Source organism: Saccostrea cucullata, unplaced genomic scaffold, assembly GCF_032062105.1.
Source record: "Saccostrea cucullata isolate Sc308-1 unplaced genomic scaffold, CSIRO_AGI_Scuc_v1 ctg441, whole genome shotgun sequence".
NCBI classification, from domain to species: Eukaryota; Metazoa; Mollusca; class Bivalvia; order Ostreida; family Ostreidae; genus Saccostrea; species Saccostrea cuccullata.
Genome location: NW_026921375.1, coordinates 155,942 through 179,202, shown reverse-complemented (window position 1 = coordinate 179,202; position 23,261 = coordinate 155,942). Strand labels below are relative to the sequence as shown.

At 34.8% G+C, this 23,261-nt stretch overlaps 1 protein-coding gene across 1 annotated transcript in view; it reads left to right on the top strand.

The window, feature by feature from the left end:
• The window catches only part of LOC134259847 (protocadherin Fat 4-like), a 40,576-nt gene that overhangs the window by 6,836 nt on the left and 10,479 nt on the right, over positions 1–23,261 (top strand). Inside the window, exons 2-10 of the mRNA XM_062742445.1 lie at positions 9,669–9,870; positions 10,881–11,224; positions 12,993–13,194; positions 14,821–15,011; positions 15,235–16,150; positions 19,023–19,206; positions 20,831–21,081; positions 21,364–21,554; positions 21,673–22,305. Of these exons, the coding sequence (XP_062598429.1) occupies positions 9,669–9,870; positions 10,881–11,224; positions 12,993–13,194; positions 14,821–15,011; positions 15,235–16,150; positions 19,023–19,206; positions 20,831–21,081; positions 21,364–21,554; positions 21,673–22,305 (3,114 nt within the window). The remainder of the gene's footprint in view (positions 1–9,668; positions 9,871–10,880; positions 11,225–12,992; positions 13,195–14,820; positions 15,012–15,234; positions 16,151–19,022; positions 19,207–20,830; positions 21,082–21,363; positions 21,555–21,672; positions 22,306–23,261) is intronic.

Sequence of the window (23,261 nt, the reverse complement as noted above, 5' to 3'; positions counted from 1 at the left end):
TTTGCCTCAGATAAGAAATGATATAGACATTTTCCTGTTGCCATTAAACTTTCTTCCAGTAACATTTATGCTTATAAAGTGGACCGTAGTCCAACCATGAAAACTTTGACTTGTCAGGAGAGAAAACAAAAAAAAAGGTACCTCACAGCAGTGTAATGATATAGTGGTGGTATCTCTGGGTATAGTGAAATGGAAATTGGGTCTTTGTGAGGGTAAGATAACAGAGCTCTGCCTTGGTTGGCCAGGTGAGACACATTCTATCTGTACAATACACCTGTCCCCCTGGAGATTCCGAACACTAAATTACCAGCCACTCCACAACTAGTGCTGGATCAATATATTGGAAGATTCATTTATTAAATTTGTTACTAAGTACATGTAAGAAACAATCGGCAGTGGTCAGGTCTGGTAACAATTACTAGATTTTGTCTTTTCTTTCTTAACTAAATCAGCTTGGAAACAAAAAAATTCTGGCCAAATCTCAAGCTGGGTACAGGTGGCACCTTGCTGTCCTGATGTAGTATTGATTTAAACTGATTCAAAGTAGAAGACAATGCCCATTAAAATGACTTAAATTTACCTGTGTCACTTGTCAAACCAAACCTAATTGTTACCTGTTCAATGGCGACTTATTTGTTCTTAATTGTGATTCATTGTAGTAATTCTAGTCACCGAGGGACACTTTATAATTAACTCCTCAATAAACAGAACAGCCTGTCCTTGTGATCTTTGTAAAGATAAACGGATGGGAACCAGAGGTCTTTTATTTGCTGTCTAGAGATACAGCATGTTCCTAACTGTACAAATATGCAGTGCTGAAATGCTGAAACCCTTTTTCTCAGCTAAACTAAAAAAAATTATATGGGATGAAATCAAAATACTTAGCTGTAAATAATTTTTTTAAAGGTAACTTTATCTGCATCATGATTACACTGCAGAAAATTCAATTAGCTGCTGCTGGATTGGAGTTTAATTGATAATTTCTTGAGTGAACCTGATATAGTGTTGCAAGTGTTTAAATTTCCATTTTGATTGTATGTCAACATAAATTAAAATATTTCTCTTCTATAGAGTTTTTCCAGCCCTTCAGTTTGACAGCGACAAAGCCTTTTGTGTGGTCTAGCAGTACCCAATTTTATTTTAAGATTTTGAATGAACTGTATTTGTGACAATGCTTTGAGATAAGAAATTAAAGACATGGGCCTGTAGACCCTATTGATTCCCCATAATCCAGGGCTTGCTGGGTATGCTACATAAGTAATTGTGGTTATCGTGTCGAGCCACTGACTATCTCAGTGCATTTACAGGATAGTTTGTTGTTAGTTTCTTTTAAGATATTCAGTAAATATTGAGAATGTTCGATACATGTTGGTATTATAATGAAGCATTTTATGAACGTTTGAAAGGAGAAATAAGAAATTGGAAAATAATTTCAGTAGTCATAAATTTTTACAACGAAGTAGGTCTTCACTTTTCTGCAATTTGTAAAATTCCTTCATAGGAGAGAATTTTTACATATAGCAGGAAAGCAGCAAGTTGATTTTCACAAGAATGAAGTATTCACTAGTAGGGGATCAATCCCTCTCCATCGATTAGATTCCCAATCATCCATTATCTGGGGCAATACATCAATGTAAATCTCTGTTAAAAGTATCAAATATTGCTGTTTTCCTGCAATCATGACCCCTTATTTCAGTGCAGGACCCCAGCTTTGTTATTCATGCCTCCCCGATCTCATTGTATGCAGATTCAATATGTTGTTACAGTGTTCGGGGTGGAATTTTAATTTCCATACCTGTCTTTAAACATGCCATATGAGATGATACCTGAACTTTTTATGTTGCCATGAAGTTGGGGACTGAATCCCTGCTATTTTTATAAAGTATTATTTTATGGATCCGTATGATGTTGGTGCCTTTGTAAATTAAAACCCCAAACAAGTGACTCATTAGTTTTTGTGTGGTTTAGTCATTTGTTCCACCTTTAAAAAATCAATTCTATTATCAGTACAAATCCATGAAATCAGAAATTTAAGGAATTTTAACAATGCTCAATATTTAAAATCATTTCCTTGATCTTTACAATTTGAGCATATGTTACATAAGAATAACTAAACATTCATTTCAAAGGATTTTTTTTATTTTCATGAGTAAAATACAGATGACATTATAATTAAATTTCCATTTTGGTTTTATGTACACATAACTGTAAATCTCAGATCAGTTAATTATAATGTATCCTAGGGATAAATTTAAGTTTCTGTTTTAAATCTTGAACCTTTGAAGTTGACCAATTAGAGTCAAGACTCTTGATCTAGGACCAGACAAGTGATAATTGTGGGACTTGACCCTCAGGTTTCCTTAGCACCTGAAAATCTTTTATGCATAAAAAATTAACCTGTAAAATGTGTTAAAAATACCCAGTCGAGAACAGGCTGGATGAAAGAAAAACATTGCTCAAATTGGACCACCATCCTGTCCAACCATTGTATTGTAGACCCACAGGCCATTGTGCAAATCCAATTATACAGCCTTTATATTTCTGATACCTGCTGATTTTTCTTGGACCTGCTTACCAAAGAGCACAGATGTTACCATTCATAAATAATGACATGAAATGGGTAGGAGGGGGTATTGTTTGTATGCTTTAGAGTTTGCTGATTTTCGGTTTGCTTTTTGGCAGACATTATGCACGGTATATGTTTTCTGTTAACAGCTATTGGGAACATGAGAACAACAGAACAATCTTTAAATGCTGATCCACTAATCCCTTGTACTGGTAGATTTACCAGCTTTCCTTGGACAGAAATTGTTTAAACCTGTTAAAATGTATCAGCTTCCAAGGAATGTAGTTTAATAATGTGAGACTGTCAATATTTTTTTAAGTTTATCACGAGACCTATTCATCTTAAGATTAAGGGCATTGGTCAATGAACCAAGCCCAGGGACTTCTATATTTGGTGACAGATTAATTGTACATAGAATTCTGATAAATTGACATATATTTTTAATGAATGTCCTTGAGAAGAATTTTTAAGCGTTTCTATTCATACCCCTTTGTAGCCCCCTTCTACCACTAGGGACCACGATGTTAACAAGCTTAATTCAATCAATGATTATATTAAGAAGTTTTTATTGCACAGTTATCTCCCCTTAAACAGAATTTAAAAGAGATATTGTTTGTATAAATTCTGTATTTTACATATTTTGGTTCTAACTTTAAAAAAAAAAATGATAGCTATTGAGCAGTGCAGATTCCAATTTCATGTGAAAGTTCTCGACTTCAAGAATTTAAGTAGAACTCAATTATCTAGAAGACATTTTCTGAAATATTTAAAAAATATCATCATGTCAAAATGTGTGTCAGAATGACAATTTCTGAGATGGGATGTCTGATTTAGGGTAGGGCACTCCTAATTGCCTCGTTGGGACTAATTGACTAGTGACAGTTAAAAAGAAAACTATGCAGGGCTTAATTATCCAGTTGATGGACAGTTGGCCTTTATTTGCTTTTTTTTTTAAGTACTTTATTTTTGTTTTTTTCACAGTCAGCAGGATGTGTGAAATGTTTTGTAATAATTATGTTTATTTAAACTTGCCCAAGATCCTTATTCAGATAGACTGTTATTTGGAAATTGGAGATTCGCATGAGAATAGCTCATTTTTCATTAATAAATGCATTATAGGCTAAGTTAAATTTCGTTTATAACCACTATATTTATATCTATGAAAAACAAAATATATGTCAGATCAAAAAGTAAAATAGGAGGTGCACAATGGCAATATGTGATAAAGATTCTGTGAAAGTTTCATTAAACTTCCTTCAGTGGTATGGGAGGAGTTGCGGATAAGAGAATTGTGAATTTCAAACCCCAGTAACAGACGGACTGTACTTATATATTGAAACTGGATGAATTGTTTGAAATCTGCTCGGTATTTATATATACCCAAGGGTGCCTTTTCAAAAATTGTGCTGTGTGGATCAAGCGGGGGGGTTCATGTGTGATTAAACAGCTAGCTAGGAACACATACTCTGGTATGCAAAGCAGTGATCTAAATTGCTTTTTATATTAGAAATGTCTTCTAATATATTAAAATTTCATTATATTTAGTTGACTGTAATTCTGTTACAATAATCTGCAATCTTAAGTTTTTTGGTGTTTCTTACTTCTCCAGGTGTATAACCCATAATGCTTATATAGAAAGTGTTTGACCATAATTGTCTTATGTATACATTTCAATTGTCAACATAAGATATCCATGTATATTGAAATAGAAATGTATGTGATGTTGGTGTGTTTACTTTCCTTTTGGTATTGAATTGGTATATGTTGGCTCAGACTGATTGTGTTTCCCGTTATTCACAGCTACTGCTTTTAATTCAGTTGAAGAAAAAAAACTACTGAGAGTGTTCGGATATGTTTGCTTTGTCCATGTCAAGTTTAGAGGGAACATTTAAGTATGAGGATTTTGGCAGAATTTCCACTTGATTCAAGATTAATAAACACATTTTACACAGTCTAAGAACATTATATACATGATATGTAAATTCTATAGATTAAATCTTTCTGAGAGAACTTGATAGACTGAAGATAGCTAGGTATATATGCAGGTAGCTTTCAGATGATGTCAACCCTTAGTCAGAATTGTAGATTATAAATGAGATGCTTGAGAGAATTACAAGCCAAGGTGAAAAGATAAATTGCTTTCAGGCTTGTATAAGAAAAGTACCATTTGGCAATCATGCAGGGACGGGATAAAAAATGATCAGGGTTTATAACATGTCAAATCAATTCCAGGAGCCATTCTCATTGTTGTCAAGGAGGCAGCCATAGTCAAAGAAATGCTTCTGTAATGTGCCTTTGGCTTCAGGAATGCATTCTTAAACATCAGTGACATTCTGATGAAAGCTTTAGGCAAATTCTGAAGAAAACTTCATATTTTAAGACATGTTTAATCTTTGTGTGTGTCACATTTGTTTAATGGGAATTTTGATTGCTTTTGAATACCAGTGACTGTGGTACAGTCATTTCTAAATTCATGCTATGCCTTTGTTTTTAACCACATCTTTGAAGTTAAAGTAACACACATGGAGACATACCACTTCTCTGACTGCAAAGTGCTTCAAATTCTTCAGGTGGTAAGGCCGGGTTTGGGGTTATAACCCAGACTTGTTTTTTGGGGGTAAAAAAATTAATGGCCATGTGAATACGTAAAACATCTGTGCAGTTTATAGGAACCAAACAAAAGCTCAAGTGTGGCTGTTTTCTTATAACCAAATCCAAATGACAGATATATCTGATAAGTTGTGGTAGACATGCCTGTATGAAGATTGAGGCTTGGAATAGAACAACTCTCCAGATATCCTTAGATATGGCGCTATATTTGTCAGATTTCCTACAGATGTCAAACAACAAAGATAGATCATTTTAGTTTTGGTCCGAAATATGTATCTAAAAAAAATTGTAAAGCCTATAAGGTATTGACTCATTATGCACACTCAATATTTGGAAGATTTTTACCGCATTACTTATGCAAATAGGGTTTAATCGGCTTTTATTTCTTTGAATTAAAAAGACAATGCCTGCATGCACTACATGACAGTTTGATTTTGAAAAGAGTTATGCATTTTCAATCACAAAGAGAAAAAAGGGGGTGTTGGCATTTTATCTTTCAGATAATGAATGAGAGGTATTGGTTTTGAACTTGAAGTATTGATAGTTGTTGAGCAAGTAACAATAGAATGTCTAGGTTGAACCTAAAAATACCACATAAAGTGAAAAAAAAACCTTGAATAAACACTCAGAAAAGCGGACCTTATATAACTTACATAAAACTTTATTATTGAAATTTTTTTTAAAATAATTTTTATGTTGGTCAATTGTCTTTGGATTTTCTTTCGGGTGGTGGTGTCAACTATTTCATTTCCAGTTTTAAAATTTTCTTTACTATAAAAATTGAGATGAAAATAGAATTTGTGACTTTAATCTCTGAAAATGGTGACCTTTCATCACATCCTTTGTAACAAAATCAAGTCCCTCTAGGGAACCTGCCAGACTAAGGTGGGGGTAAAGTTCTATTGTTCCAGACACTACATACAGGTACCAAGGACAACAAAATCTGGGATGAAACCTGAGAATTAAACCAATTACCTGTACAAAGTCATTCCACATCAAGCCTGTCAGTTCACATCGTTTTTGTACAAGTTTATTTCTATTTTTTAGTTTTATTTATTTGCTGCAATGGTGTTGGAAAATCTTTTATATTTCAATGTGCATGTGGTAGGATTTTTTTATCCTTCAATTTTTTAAAAGTCAGAAAAAGTTGTTACGTCATTTGCCTGTAAAATAAAGCTCTTGATGGTTTGCAGTGTGCATCTGTAAAGAAAATATTAGTGATCATATATGTCCCAGCCCTGGCTTGTACAACAGAAAGGTGGGCTTAGACAGGCAGATTGGAATTTTTACAGCCATTATCCAAATTGGCCAACCACTTCTTAAGCTGAAAACCAAGTTATTATTGAGGACTAGAGAGCTCATATTTTAAGGAAAGTTGATGTTTTTATACATGGGTGAAACTTGTAATAAAGTATATAAGAGTCCTGAATCATAGCTATAAATCAATTTCTTGTCTATCTGACTTTAAACTTTGCGTCTTTTCTACATAAATGTCCTATACATCCTAGATATGAGAACTGAAGTAATGTTAAAATAAATAAAATTTGAAGGATAATTTAGCTTGACATATCAATAAGAGTCTGTATACAGTGGATTTATAAGGCTTTTATTTCTTCATTATTCGGGATTCTTAGCTACGAGGTTTTAATTGGTCTCATGGCACTGGTCTTTCAGAGACTAATCTCGTCACACTGAGAGAGATTATTCGTCTGTTCCTCTCTCATAGCTCTGAGCAGTGCAGAAATGAAGAGTCATTCAGAAATAGGTCCTCTCCAAGTCCGTCTCAAAGTCCCGCTTTGTGCAGGGATAATGCGACAACTCTGACTAAACAATACACTGACTTTGTTGGTGCAGGATTAGGGTGACCTTTGTTAATGGAATTAATAAAACATTTTTATCTTGTTTAATCCCTTTTCCACCTAGCTTACTCTGTAAGAGGATAGGAAAAGTTGTGAGAAAGTTGCGCAATTAAACTATAAAAACCAGATCTAATTCCATGTCAAGAGACTCTCCAAGAACTGCTCTTGCACAACGCAAAGTTGTTTTTTTTCTGCATTATGCTTTTTATTGAAAGAGAATATTTTGTGGTATTACTGATGTGATTTTTTTACCTGTCCAAACAATAATTTACTGTTACAATTAAATATGAATCTTTTTTTTTATAGTTGTTTGGTTGTTTTTCAACTTCTAACTTCTAACACACTGCCATGCCCAAGGGCTGTATTAAACTTCAAATAAAATATGCAGATTACTTCGTAAAGTGCATCCACTGCATATATAGTTGAATGATATGATATGGGGAAAAAAGTTGCCCACAATTACATATAATTACAGGGAAATAGTGCCAAGACATTCGTTACTCGGGGAGTTAAATTTATGTGATGTTTCAAATTTGTCCACAAAATACAAAAATTATTTTGCTGTAGGCTGGTACACATATATATTACATGTATACTATTTTTTACAGTTGTACAAAGAACACAGTTGTGAATCCCTTTTGATCAGAAATTTTAACAGTATTATCTTGCCATCTAAAGTGTATCATTTCGAAACATTATCTTAACGTGCTGTGTATTGATCTAGGAATATAATCACGCACACAAGATTTATTTTCAAAAATTTTTTTTTTCACCCAAAATAATTTTGACAACAATAGAATTCCTGATATGGAAAACGAATTAATGTATTCATATTTAATGTATTAAAGATTAATCAACCAGAACTAATAGTAGCAGAGAGTATTACTCATCACTCATTTTTCCAAGGCTTCCATTTGCAAGAGGAAATACATGTGTATATACTCTTATATGTAAATAAAAAGAGGTTCAAAAATGTAGCTTAAAATGGAATTTGATTAAATTATTTTTCAATAAAATGTAGGGTTCATACTGAGGTTTTTGTAATGGAAGATGGACGAGTTATCAGGACACAATCAAATTTTCACCTGTTACACAGTAGACACGTCTGTATTAGTGTCAATCATTTTCACTTTTTATTTTAACATATGTATTTTTTTATGAGATATTTTGCATTTTTAAACATTTCCCAGTTTTTTGATCTTGTAATCAATGGACACAATCTAAACTTTATCAAGTTAAAATATCAGCAATATAAATAAATCACATAACTTACAAAATTTTCTGATTGTGGTTGTCAAAAATAAAGAGATTCATACTGGTTACGAAAGTTTGTATTTTTTTTTCTTGAAATACATACTTTCTCGATTATCCTGATTATAACTGTCACAATTAGACCAGAAATGGAGAGCATGTTTACATGACAGAATCATAATTGTACGGCACTGATCTTACTGTCATATTACAACTCATAAAATGATCAACTGTGTCTTAATTGCAGTTTAGCCTAAATGTTTATCTCCCTTTATGAGAAAAAGTAGATAATTATCTCCCTTGGTGTACATGAGCAGGAGATAAGATAGACATTATTCTGTGTGTTTTGTGGGACTGTGATTGTTGGAGAAGACGGAATGTTGATAAAACAACAAGATTAAGGCTGTGAAGTGTCCTCAGTTAACCAAGACAGCAGTCTGAAACTGGGGGGTTCAAAACTTATCAATTTGGCCTGTTTTGACATGTGCTATTTCCAGAACCTTTTATGTTTGACTTTGGCAATCATTAGATGCATTAAGTTTTGTGACAGAGGCAAAACTGTAAGAATTAATTTGCTCTCAGGCATACGGTGTGAAATTTCACTATCCTGCCCTTTGAAAAAAGAGGTGTCACAATACATGGGAGAAGATTTAGAATTTTCAAATAAAAAAGATTCTAGCACCTTGTTGAGTAGAACCCAGTCAACTGGCAGAATGTATAGAAATTTTTACAGATTGATTATATAACAAGAAGTAAATTTTGGCAAGTATTAAATCCTAGTTTTTACATGGATTAAACAACCAGTCCCCAAACATGCTTGGCAGGTATAGAGGGGGTCCTGGTTTATATAAATTAGGCCACAAGGAATGGCTAAAATTTATGTGAAATATGAATTATATAATAGAATTATTAAATAATTACTTATAATACTGAAGATGCAAGTTTTTTTGATGAACAGTTGTCAATCTAAATAAAAGTGCAAATATAAAATAAAATTAAAACTATTATTACTAGATAAATAACAGTTGATACAATACAATGTTTTCAATATATGACTGTGAACTCTTTAAAAGCATTTTGAATCATTGACTGATAGTGCTTAAAAACCTAAAAAGGTTTTGTAATAAGGTTTTTTTTGTGTGTCCTCATTGCCTTTGGTCAAAAAGTGTTTGTCTTTAATTTGTAAACTGACTTATATGCATTTTTTAGGGGAAAAAATACACTGGGAAGCATTAGATTTGTGAAAAATAGATGTTTAAAAGATACAGTATTCATACTTTATATTTGATTGGCTGCATGTTTTATAGAATTCTTTGTATGATTTTGTCACCCTCCTTAGAGGTAAATTGGATGAAGAAATTGATTCTTCTTATATTTTGTAGGTGGTGATTACAATCATTGACATCAATGACACCCCTCCCCTGTTTACCAACACCTCGTTTGTTAAGAGTGTGGGTGAGGACTTACCGGTGGGGTCAGAGATCCTGCGCATAACCGTCACTGACCCAGATTCTACTACTGGGACACAGAGTCTGAAGATTGTCAAAGGAAGCCATGGAAACTACGCCCTGAACAGTCAGACAGGTACACAGGGTTATATTTATTAGGTGGTCATGCAACTGAAGTGTATTACATTCAAGTAAAAATCAAGGCAATATATGAAATATATATATACTGTAAATTCCTAAATATATGCGTGGAATTTATTATCGTTTAATTTCGCAAAAATAAAGCATTAAAAAAAAAAATTTCGCAAGAAGCACCAGACGCGAAATAAAATTACTCGCCTTTATTATTATGGTGCTGAAATGTATATTAAATTTCTTGATCAACCATACATTCGCGAATTAATATTCTCGCAATTTGCCGTTTAAGAGCCCATTCGCGATAATAAGTACTCGTGAAAAATAAGGAATCGACAGTATTACATCTTTCCATGTACTAGCTGCAGATCTGTAGCTCTCCGAAAAAAAATTATATTGACAGACCGGAGAGCTACAGTGCCACCTATTGAAAAAACTGTATATTTATTGCGCACGAAAATGTGCGCAAGGGTTTGGATTAATTCTTCCAAATTCTTACCTCAATTGCAAAAAGGATAGATTTTAAAAGATTCCTTACTCCTCTATCAAGTACTTTCGTACTTTACATCTGTGCGAAACGCGTTGGACCGAATTATCTCACAAACCAAACTGACATTATAAATAGGCGAATTTTTCAATGATCTCAATTTCAAGGCCAGGAGGGTTATTAACAACAATTATAAAATATGTTTTGTCGTGGAAATAGTGAAATCATATGTTGGGAACACACAGTTAGTAATATTTTGAGATGACAGTTTCAAAAACATTGAGAAATAAATCGAGAAACAGCGCATTTTTTGGTGCGCAATAAATATACAGTTTTTTCAATGGGTGGCACTGTAGCTCTCCAGTCTGTCAATATAATTTTTTTTCGGAGAGCTACAGATCTGCAGCTATCCATGTACATGTAGTTGGAATTGAGAATAATGGCAAAACTTATCATTCCTGAGAAAAAATATATCTAGCAATAATTACTTCTTCTGTATTATATGTATGACTATTCCATTATAGGAGCATTGACTGTCGCAAGAAGACTTGACCGAGAGGTTCGTTCCACAGACAGACTGACCATTGAATCCTCTGATGGCACCAACACAGCTGTGGCCACGGTGAAAGTCCTCATCACTGACACTAACGACAATGCCCCAGTCTTCACCGATGTCTTCTACTCTTTTGATATTCCCGAGGATACCCCCATAGAAACCACCGTGGCTTTGGTGGAGGCAGTGGACGCGGATAAAGGACTGAACGGAGAGGTGGTGTACAGTCTGGTCTCCACCTGGGGGCAGTCCATCTTCCACCTGGACCCACAGATGGGAACCATCAAACTCATCAAAAGGGTGGACTTTGAACAGGTATGCTGTTAGTGTTTGTACTATAGAATAGAGAATATAGGGGGAGAGGGTAATAATTTCTTATATTTACTGCATAGATATTGTAGTTCTCGGTGCAAAAAAGGCACAAGTTGGAATGCTGTTATTATGAATGTATACATTTATTAGATGGTACATACTTTTATCTTAGTGAAATGTTCATAATGAATAACCTTAACATCCAGAGAAGGTTATTTGTTATGTTGCATTTTGCCAAGGTCAATGGTATGCAAATTGTTTGAAGGACAAAATATCAAAGGGATGGCTGCTGGTATTTTAGTGGGATAAGAGGAAATCTTTGGCCATTAAAACTGCCCGTTAAAATCATTGAGCTGTGCGGCAAAGTGTTGGTGATATGGTATTATAAAAAAGTTGTTAAACGTTCACAGTGAATTCATTTTGTCAAGGTTTTGTGAAAAGAACTTAAGAAAGATCAGGTATTCATCTCTAGTAATTAGAAAAAAAACTGTTATTTTCCATTAAAAAATCCTGGTGGGTTCTGCTGCTAGAACCATTACGTATTATCTATCATGCTGTTTAACATGATCCAGTGTGATTACAATGGATAAGACATACAGTGTTTTTCTTTGTGGTGCCAAACTTTTCTGTGAAAAAAAAGCATCAACGCATTATGCTGTTTGCTAGTACACAGAGAAGTGTCTGACTGAGAAAATAAACCCAGAACTAGCGTGTTAACACATTTTCTGTCTCCTGTCTCGGCTTTTATAATAGCAGGTGCCCCCGGAGTCAGCAGGCCTGTAATGTCGCTGTAGATACATGCTTTTCTTTCTTTTTTACAATTGATTAAAGCTCTCACTATCGGCAGGTGGTCATCTGGTGCAATTTAACAGGAGTAAATATTCTTTAAAATTCGTTGTCCTTAGTGTCACAGTGAGATAGTCGGAAGTAGGCAAATTTAAAAAGACGACCATTAATAATTTGATTTCCAACATAAACAGCATTTATACCCAGTACAAGATCAGCATGATAAACGTCATAGCTCAGTGGACTGTATCAAGTTATGTTCTCTTTTCTTAGTGCTAAATATTCATGAAAGCCTTTTTTCAAAGGCTTACCGAAAATTAATATTTCAGCATTTATCATCTCATTTTCTATCAGTGTTGAACAATTGCTGACAATTTTTTTAAAGCGCCACATAAATCAGTATATTATTTCTTTTATATAAGGATTAGAAAGTTTTTCGCCCAACTTTTAAAAATATTTGAATTCATGTAAAAGTACTTTTTATATGAATTTTTTAATACCTTCATATGAAGTTTACTATTCTTCGATGGTTAATGAAAAACTTTCAAGCATTGAATAGGTATTAGCTGACAAGCATAAATAATTAACTGACATTTTGTTATCAGGTATATGATGTAATATAGAATGTACTTCTAAATTAGAATTCATTGAGTCCTGAATCACAGGTTAGCAGGGTATGCAGTGACTCAGTGGCCCTTTCATAATATTATACACATGTATCTTAAAGAACTATGATATCTAACTTACTAGAATTTGTTTCATTAATATTCATTTATTCCTTATGGATCTGTCCTAAAAAGTGTAAACTTTAAAGGTTAAAAAATAAAAGGAAGTTTTTAAAAATTGAAATTATGCTCTTATAGAATCAGTAGATTTCCATTTGTAAGTCATTTTGAATTTGAAAGTCATGAACAGTATAATTTGTAATGGAGCTGAGGAAGCCTGGATGAGAGTTGATATACATGTATATGTTATTGTATTGTAGAATCATCTGTATACTCTGACCATCCTGGCTTCTGACAAGGGAAGTCCCAGTCAGTCTACTTCAGTACTAGTGTACCTAAACATCAAAGATGTCAATGATAATGAACCACAGTTCAACCACCAGGCTTACAATGGAGAAGTATTGGAAAACGCTGCCATTGGTACCAGTGTGCTCACAGTACAGGCCACGGACATTGACTCAGGTTAGTCTCTAGTGTAACAATGTCTACTGATCTTATTGACTAATGTCTACAAACATAGACTCAGAGGAACTTGAACATTAAAAAGTGGAGGCATTTTATCAAAATTATCATTTCAAAATCATTAAAAGATGGTTTGTTATTCTACAAATGAAAATGATCACAAAGGCTTTGTAGTAAATGGTGTGCAGTTAAAAAGTCTGCTGAGTGTTTGAAAAATGTCAGTCATTACCAACAAGCAAAACAAAAAGACAGAAAGAAAAAAAGCAATGAATCAGGTTGATAAATAGTGATGAGTGCCTTAGATTAAGCTTCTAGTGATCAAATGACTCGCACTGTCCCAGCTTTACTCCCTGTCACTGGTTTTTGTGTAGGACCAGCGTCAAAAGTTTTACCTGCATTCCAAAGAACAAAAGAAAGCGCACCTCAAGCTCATAAAGTTTCGAGATAAATGGTTTTTGTTTTTAGAAATGTTCTCTTTTATGATCTAACACCATTTTGAAGAATTGTTACCAAACACACTTAAAACATTAAAGTGAAACCCGTGGAAGGTGTCGCGTTTCCCTTAAGATTTTCAGAGATTAACATATACATTCGCATTGAATATTGGCATGAATGATGACGATGCAATGCAAACTTAAACTATACAGTGTCTACAGACTGAGGAAATGCCTGAAAGAACTGAATAATATGCAGTGTTAATCATGCATTATAAAATGCCTTTGTTGTGTTTTGAAATGATCCCTCTATTCACTAAAACTCGATAAATGAATTTAAATGTAATGAAAAGAAAGACCCAAGACTTTGTGCACTGCTTTGAAAGCTTAACAACAATGGCTGGTGAGAGATTTGAATACCAGTGTGAAAACTGGGTCTAATGCTGCCTTTCCTAAAGGTGTTCTTTTTTGGCATTAAACGTGAGTGCCAATGACAGGGATGGGGTATAATTTCTCAATTATTTGGAGGTAATGGGTGGTGTTGGCAGGAAAACCAATGTCAACTGTTAAAAAACAAATCTTCTGTGTGAAGGTACAAAAAGAGCAAACATCCAGAAAACACGAAACAGTAGCACATCTATACACCTATATACATACTATTAACTCTAGGGGGGATTTTAATGGGATAGAAAAAAATATATATGGTAAATGTACCATATCAAGCCTTAAGATGCACACAATTAACTTGCATTGTTGAGGATCTGTTCCTATGAAGTTTGATTTTTTTGTTGCCTGTATAGAATGTAAATCTTGCATAACAAGCCAACACATCAATCTTGGGGAGGTTGGTTCTGTGTACACCGACAGCCTCTTTGTAGGTAAACATTTACAGAAGGAAACATAACACTTGTAACTGCTGTTTCACACTTTTGAGCAGCAGTTAATTCACAACATATAAGTATACAGAAACACTGATAATCTGATTAGTGCCTAGTGATATTGAGGGAGCCTTCATGTTCACTTTATTTTGAGATATATCCAAATCAAATTTGCACTGTCATTTCTTAAATTAAACATATATTTTATATAATATAAATCAACATTGCTGATAATATTGAGTTTATTTACTTACAACAAAATATTTTCTTTTACATCTGCATTTATTTATTCAAAGAAAAAATAAATCTTGTAGGGATTAACAGTAAGCTAGAGTACACCCTGCTGGAGGGAAATTCATCCTCGGACTTCAGCATCGGGACAGAGAATGGAACCATATACACTGTCCAAAGCCTGGACCGAGAGACTCAATCTCAGTACACTCTCGTGGTCATAGCAACTGATCAGGCTGAGCCACCAAGTTCAAGGAAGAGTACAACAGCCGAGGTCAGTTTTCACAAAAAAAACCCCCAAAATATTTAATTAATTAAAATATACAGGCAAGAGATTGGAAAAATTAAACAAATGAAATAAAATATTTTGCACCACAATTGATGTTGCTTAGATTCAGTAATAAAAATTTTTTATCTTAACTCAAAAAATGTGTAATATATGAGAGAGAAGAACTCTGTTTTTGATATTCCTAGTAAAACTTGTGATTGTGTTTCAGGTGATCATTACTGTGAGAGATGTCAATGATAACGCTCCAGAGTTTATGACACCACCCCAGATCTGGGTAAAGGAGAATGCCACCGTGGGGTCTGTTGTTTACACTGTGAGAGCGGTGGACATTGATGAGGGGGCTAATGCCAATGTGATGTACAGTCTGGTGTCCCATCCTGTCTTCCAAATTTCTCCCTCCACTGGGGGAATAACTTTACAGAGTCCACTAAATAGGGAACTCATCCAAAACTACACCCTCCAGGTGACCGCCACTGATCAGGGGACAGAATCGCAGTCCACCACCCAAAAACTTCAGATCTTGGTTGAGGATGTAAACGACAACCCTCCAGTGTTTATTCCCTCATCTTACAGACATTCAGTCCAAGAGGATGTTCAGATTGGCACCACTTTACTCCGAGTGACTGCAACAGATGCTGACGCTGGTTTGAATGGTGTGGTCAGATTCTTTATCATAAGGGGAGATAACAATGCAGACTTCAGTATGGACCCTAGTAATGGGGTTCTTAGAGTACAGAAAAATCTGGACTATGAGAGAGTGAGCATGTACACTCTGACAGTGCAGGCTGAGGATATGGGTGTGAATCCTCGCTATTCTGTAGCCACAGTCACCATTAATGTAAATGATGTGAATGACTTTCAGCCAGTTTTCCAGAATTCTCCGTTTTATGCCCTTGTTAGGGAGAACATGGCGTCTTCTCCCCCTGTCCCTGTGATTACGCTGTCTGCACTGGACCTGGACTCCTCCCCTAACAGTCAGCTGACTTACGCCCTACGGGAGGGAGATAAAGGTGTGACCTCCATCTTCCAGATCAATTCAACGTCAGGGGAGGTAACCTGTAGCCAGACTCTGGACCGAGAGCAGGTGCCCCAGTACAAAATCCTAGTGGTGGCTATTGATTCTGGTAAGTATACCTTGTCCATTTATTTCATTTTCACTTCTACCTTTCTTTTTAACTTAGATAGTGAACAGAACACGTCAGAATAGTATTTTCATTCAGTTTTAGCAATTACCCTGGTGTAATCATTTGAGTTCATGATGCCATATTCAATTTCTTTTCCCATGTTTATTCAACTGTTACACTTTCAAGAAAAACAATTGCATTTTCTTTATTTTACCAAGGCTAGTGAGTGATTAGTGTCGTCCAGAATGTCACATCATTTTGAAGTTTAAATTGCAGGTGTCCAGATTCCCAGAGTTAATGTTCTTTGGTACCCCTTTCAATTCATAGCTTTGTAGAAGCAGAAAAAATGTTGAATGAACTGAGCACAATTATGTAATTATGAATGTTATAGACAATTTGAACTTAACAATAGAAGATTTATTTTGAAACAGGTTTTAAAAAAAAAGAAGATTTTTAACAGTAAACTTCGTGATAATTGATAGCGTATTAGAAACACATTTTAATTGGTCAGGAAATATTCTCATAATTAGTAAGCCATGGTGCAGGTTTAAAATCTGGAAGTTCTGTAGAATTTCTTTATAATATACGTCATAAAGGGTGAACCTTCACTGACTGTGCAGGTATAATTGACATAGAAATTATTTTTAAATTCTTGAACTTGTGATATTAATCTCCGATGTTGTCATTATAAAAATTAGGGAATAATTTTGTCATCTGTATGCAAATAATTGTTGTCACTTCAAAAGATAAGGCCTAGAATATCCATTCAACGGGAACATATTTAGAATTAAATAAATGCAGATTAAGGTGTTTTTTTTATGGAGATATATCAATTTAGGTGTAGGAATTGTTTGTTTTGGGCAGACATTGGTGTTTTGTGTGGTACGGTGATCATAGCCTTAGGTCAGATAGGAAGAGATAACCGATAATAAGAATAGACTTGATAGAGCGACGAATCAATTTAAATAAAAAACCTTTTTTGACCCCCAGGCTGGGAGTATGATATATGTTTGGTCCTGGACCAGTTCAATAAACAGATAAGCCAAAAACCAAATTGGTTGTTATTGAAATTTATAAGAAATTCAGATCGATTTTTACTGTTATTTGGGGTGGAAAGAATGCTTGGTGTATACCAGCTTTCTTCTAACAAAAGAGTCGTGTGGAGATTTTTATCTCCCATGCTGAAGTTTTCCACCTAACTGTGTCAACTGAATGGGTGACAAAAGTTGTGTGGAATTGATGTATGTGGTTGATTGTAACACACCCTGGTTATACCTCTGTGTAAATGAAGTGTACCTGTTATAAGGCCTATCCATCTGACTCCCTCTGAACAGGTGAGACATAAACAGTCAGTCTACACCTGATGACATCCTCGTTTGGTGATCTGGGGGTCATTCATCATTTCTTGTGACAAATGACCATCAGTAGAAATTGATGATTTATGGTAAAGTGATTAGGTTGGTGTTTGTCGGCCATCAGATTTAGCATGACTTGCTGGGGTGGTATGTCCGGATTGTAAGCTCTACCCATCAGCACCCTGATTCAGCCACCAACCCATCACTCTTACTTGACAACTTGATTGAAATTCCCATCAACGAAGGGCACATGGAGTCAACTCTTCTATTAGGAAGCTGCATTCTGGATGATAAAGCATGCACTATATATGTCCAAGTTATGAGAAATAAATTAAATTACTCATATCTTAGCAACTACTGGGGAATATTTTATGAGTATTATTGAGCATTGATGTTTTTATTCCTCCAAAAAAGAAAGTTTCTTGAACTGCTCCTTACCTATAGAGAGATAAATTCTTTTGAATTACCTTTTAATAAAATTGTGTAAAGGGATGTCTATAACCCAGCATTTTTTCTTTGATAAGACTCATACATGGGTACATTTATCTCAAATTCATAAAGGTATTTGTCCAAATATTTTTTCAACTGTTTGTTTAAAAGGGAGGTTTAATGTCGCAATCGTAGAACCATTCACACTGGTACAAGAGATGATTCACGGAGAGGGAAGATAAAAAACAACAGTGACCCTCTCCCTCTCTGACAACAGATATATTTCTAGATCTCCTGATACACAAAGTAGGTGCCATTCATCATTGTGTAAAAGAAGATTAGCTGATTGTGTCATTGTTAAAACTTCAGCTATGGTAACTGTTTTGTACATTAGGGGAGAATAATACTTTTTCTTATAGAACATAAGGGAGAAATTGGAATCTCTGTCTTTCAATAAATTGGCTTCAACGTCTTTTTTCGGCTTTGTTTCCGTGGGTCTCTCTTTTCCCTATTTTGATTCATGGAGACAGCACTTGATACCTGGCCTTCACAAATAGGGCTGTTCAGGTCGGCATTTGATCTTTGGGGTGAAAACAGCTCAACTGAAGTGAATCAGATTTAAGATAATGTGGTTATGTTCATGATGTATTTTCAACAAAAATGACAGAAAATGAAATAAAACATAGATATATGACTTTTTATCAGGCTATTTGTCTTTTAGTGTTTGTCCATGATATGACCTACCCACTTTGTGTGACAAATGGTCTTCTTCACCCTTCAAAGACCAAATAATCATTATTTATTAAGATTTACTTTTATTGGTTAAATGATGTTTCAAAAGTACAAAATATTTATTTATTTCATAATTCACATAAAATATAATCATGCACTTAGTACATTGGCAACATTAAAGTGATCAGTGAAATGTCAGAGAAGAAAAAAAGTTCAGCTTTTGTCAGCAATATATTTAGTGCCCAGTGACAAAAGTCTTGGAAGATATTTCCTTTTTCCTAAAATATGTGTAGAAGAAAAATCAAACTTCTAAAACTACTATTTACTAATGTACAAAATAATTCTGTATTTTGCAGGAATAAACCGTTTGACAGGAACGGGGACGATACATGTCGAGGTAGAGGATGTGAACGATAATACGCCGCTGTTTGACAGGAGCTCTGCATATGTAGGTCACGTCCAGGAGAATCAGGACAGTCCAGCGGACATACTGACCGTCACCGCCACGGACGATGACAGCGGCGCCAACGCTCAGATCAGGTAAACACATAATAGAGGGGACTGTAAAGTGTGCTACAGTGGTCAAAATGGTTAAAAGTCGGTGGTTTGAATCCCTGTGACTACTGATTACTTGGATACTAATGCTGTCCTTGTAAATGGTCCAACTAAATGTATCAACTGTGAATGACCTGTGTACTATATAAAGGACACCAGTACATACAAAAATATCAGGAAGCATTATCATTGGCTGGCTAAATTTACAGATTTTTGAATGAATGAGGATTCCGAACATGAAATTCCTTATAGTGCATTGATTGAAACAATGTAATCAAAGTTCACAAAGTCCATGGAAGGGAGTCACTTTGAGGTCTTACGTCAGGTTCTAACCACCAAGAGCCATTTCATTGGCAGGACACAGCATAGGAATTTATTTACAAGACAAAAAATTATAAAAACATGCTTATTTATTAATATATGTTTGGTTATGACAGGCAGCATTTTAAGGGAACACCAATTTTAATGTAGTTCCGTTTTTTGCAGTGCAAACATAATATGTGGGAGAGTTTATTGAATGACTTGGCAGAAAGAAATACAATGATGTTCAATAGTATGCAATCAAATTGCATTTAATATACTTTATTTACAAAGGCATTGAATGCAATTGCAAGCAAATACTGCAGGCAGTTTTATGTAAGACCTGGATTAATGTTTGATTGAAGTGCTAGGAGAGTTTTAAGTACTAAAACAAAGAAGTTCCCTTGCCTGGTTTCCGCGAGACCTTGATTGGGGAGCACAGCGTCTTACAGTGGAGTGGATGTCATGTTAAGACGTGTGAAGTGGGTGGGAATGGGGAGACCCTCGCCTCTTGTCTTCATGCACTGTCAGGGCTGTGTTTGGAGAACTAAACATCCATTTTTTTTCTACCATCCACTCTTACCATAACAAAATATTCATCTTTCCCCAGATCTATAGTATACAAAGCATTTCAATCGATGCTTTGATTTTTAAAAAAATGTTTGTTTGACTCTTTAGGAAATATTTTTGCAATATGAATTCAGACAATTAAAATTGATTTATTTTTTGGTAATTTAATAAAATGACATAAATATTTAGAGTAGATCAATTATTTGATTAAAAAGATATGAAACAAAATGAAAAAAAAAATTATATTTATTCATGATTAGAAAATTTTTAACAAATATATGACTTTAAGAGGTTGACCTGTGCAAAACTGTCCTCAAGATATACCAGCCTGAGTATATATTTGACAGTTCTTCAATTTAATCTGTCACATGAAGGAATCATCACTTTGTACATTTTGTGGGCTATGTACACAATCATGATTTAGCATTCTGAACATATGAATAGAAATTGACTAGTAGAGACCTAATTGATTTTATTGAACAGAAATTTAAGAGCAAGATAAATTTCATTTAATGCATCTGAATTGTTTGTTTGCAAGTTTACGTGAAGGTGCTTATTATAGTCACAGTATTTTCACTGGTAGCCGTTAATTTGGAATGTATCAGAGCGTAGCAGAATATATTTGATTTGAGAATTTTGAGTAGAGGGTACAATTCTTGTACGTCACTTGTGTCATTTTAGGACAAATGGAAACTCTGTATTTAAATCTCCTCCTAATGCGCGTGTTGTCTTATTACAGCTACAGCCTGGTGGATGACGTTGATGGTAGATTTATCATCAATATGACCAACGGTGTTCTGACTTCACAGAAACCTCTGGATCGAGAAGATACAGCCCTGTACCATTTAACAGTGGTAGCAAAGGATCATGGGAACATTGCCCGATCTTCTAATGCTAACATCACTGTTTATGTTGATGATATTAATGATAATGTCCCTTTGTTTGAGAAACAAACCTACAATCGAACCCTGAATAATCCAACTTCTTCAGGTATGATCAAAAGTTCGAAAAAATATCTCATAAAATAATGCAGCAATATTAACCATGATGATAGCAATCTACCTATCTCCCCATTAAATGCATACTGCACAATAAAGATATAATGTTAAAGTACATATATATAAAAAAGAACTGAAAGATGATAAAATAGAAGTATTCTAATGAATGTCAAATATCCTCTTCAACGTTAATTTGTTATTTTAGTGCAAATATAATTTTTCTTGTGAAAAGCATTTTTAAAATGCACACTTGTCATGTCATAAATCTTTACAGGTCAGTTTGTGGTGGGGGTTACAGCAGTAGACAGGGACGCGGGACTGAATGGAAGAGTCACATACCGTCTGCTGGGACCACAAAACTGTAATAAATTTAACCTGGACAGTCAGAGAGGGGTCATCACTACAGCCAATTTCATTTCTGGGGCCGAGAACAAGTTCACCTGCACCATAGAGGCCAGAGACCAGGTGAGTGAGGCTTAAAGGGAGTTTTCAGTTTTAAATTTATTTGCAACATTGAAGAGAGATAGGTACACATTGTAGAGTCACTCTAGAATATATTCACTACATTGACTTTTCTTTGTAGGGTACTCCCCAGAAGACATCCACCACCACTCTTCAGGTGGAGGTTTCCTCAGTCGGTACCTCCAGTATTCCACAGTTTGATGCCATCAGTAACCCACAACTACCAGAGGGCTCACCACTGGATCAGGTGGTCGCCACCGTCAGGGCCAGGCCTGCGTCTGGCAGTGGGGTCATCAAGTACAGCATCGCCGGAGGGAACGTCGGCAACACTTTTCATATTGACGAGTCTCTTGGAACTATTCGGGTCGCTGGAGATGTGGATTACGAAATGACACCTGATTTCCATCTGTGGATCCAGGCAACAGAAGGATCTAATCTGTTACTCTCTGCTTATAAAGAAATTGTTATTACTGTTTCTGACCAGAATGATAATGTCCCAAGATTCCAGGAGGGTGTCTACATCACCTCAATTAGAGAGGATGTTTCTGTAGGCACGAGTGTCTTTACTGTGAGTGCATCTGATGCAGACAGTGGTGACAATGGAAGAATAGTGTATGTTCTAGCTGGAGGAAGTTTGGACAATGTTCAGGACACTTTTGAAGTGATTTCTTCTTCTGGAGAAATTAAAACCAAAGTCGTTTTAGACAGAGAGACTCAAGATTCATATAACCTTATTGTAGAGGCGAGAGATATGGTAAGCAAAAATTTTTAAAAATTCACTCTTAAAAATTCTATACACTATTCAGTCAAGTACAGCCTACTCTGGATATATTGAAATGCAGGGAACCATGCAAATTATTTCAATATATCCGTAATTCAATATACGCGAAATCGTGAGGCCTCCATTTTTTTAATTAAAAGTTCAATCCCGATCTTAAAATAAAGAACAAACCCGAACAAATTAATTTTGTCATCGTTTAACTATAACAGTGTACAGATTGCATGGAATATTACTTAGTTCTTGAAAGTTTAAATAAAATTGTTTTTTTCTTTTTTATCGATAAGACAATCTTCAACTTCATTATTATTCCCCTATCGCATTTATTAACATTTTGGAGAGAAATCACCGATGTCAAACTGTTGAGTACGGCTGAACGCTGCATGTTTTTCATCTTAAGTGTACTCGGGTTGATCTCTTAGCTATTTCGAATTTAGGTTTATCATCAGCCATTAACAGTACGTATTTTATTTGAAAGTTATGTTTTTTCTAGATCTGCTGGGGTTACTAACTATATTGCCTTTAGCCTAAGTACTTCCGTATTATATACATGGAAACAAACAATTTAGCAGTGAATAATTTTTTTTTCGTAAGAGCATGCAGTATAAAAACACATAAGGTGAAAACTTAATTATTCACACCTTTTTATATCAACTGGTCAGTCAGGTATAATTTCTGTCACCAACCGTAACGACAGCCGCCAGGGAGACTTCAATATAACCGTTATGAAAACAACTCATTATCACCTGTGGGGACCGATAAGTGGCTTCAATATAAGCGAAATTTCAATATAGCCGATTTCAATATAACCGTTATTTTAATGCAAAGAATATAAGAGTAAAAAACTGGGGATTTATTTTTATTTCAAAATAAGCGGAATTTCAAAATAAGCGAGTTCAATTTAAGTGGAGTAAGCTGTATTTTGATGTTAA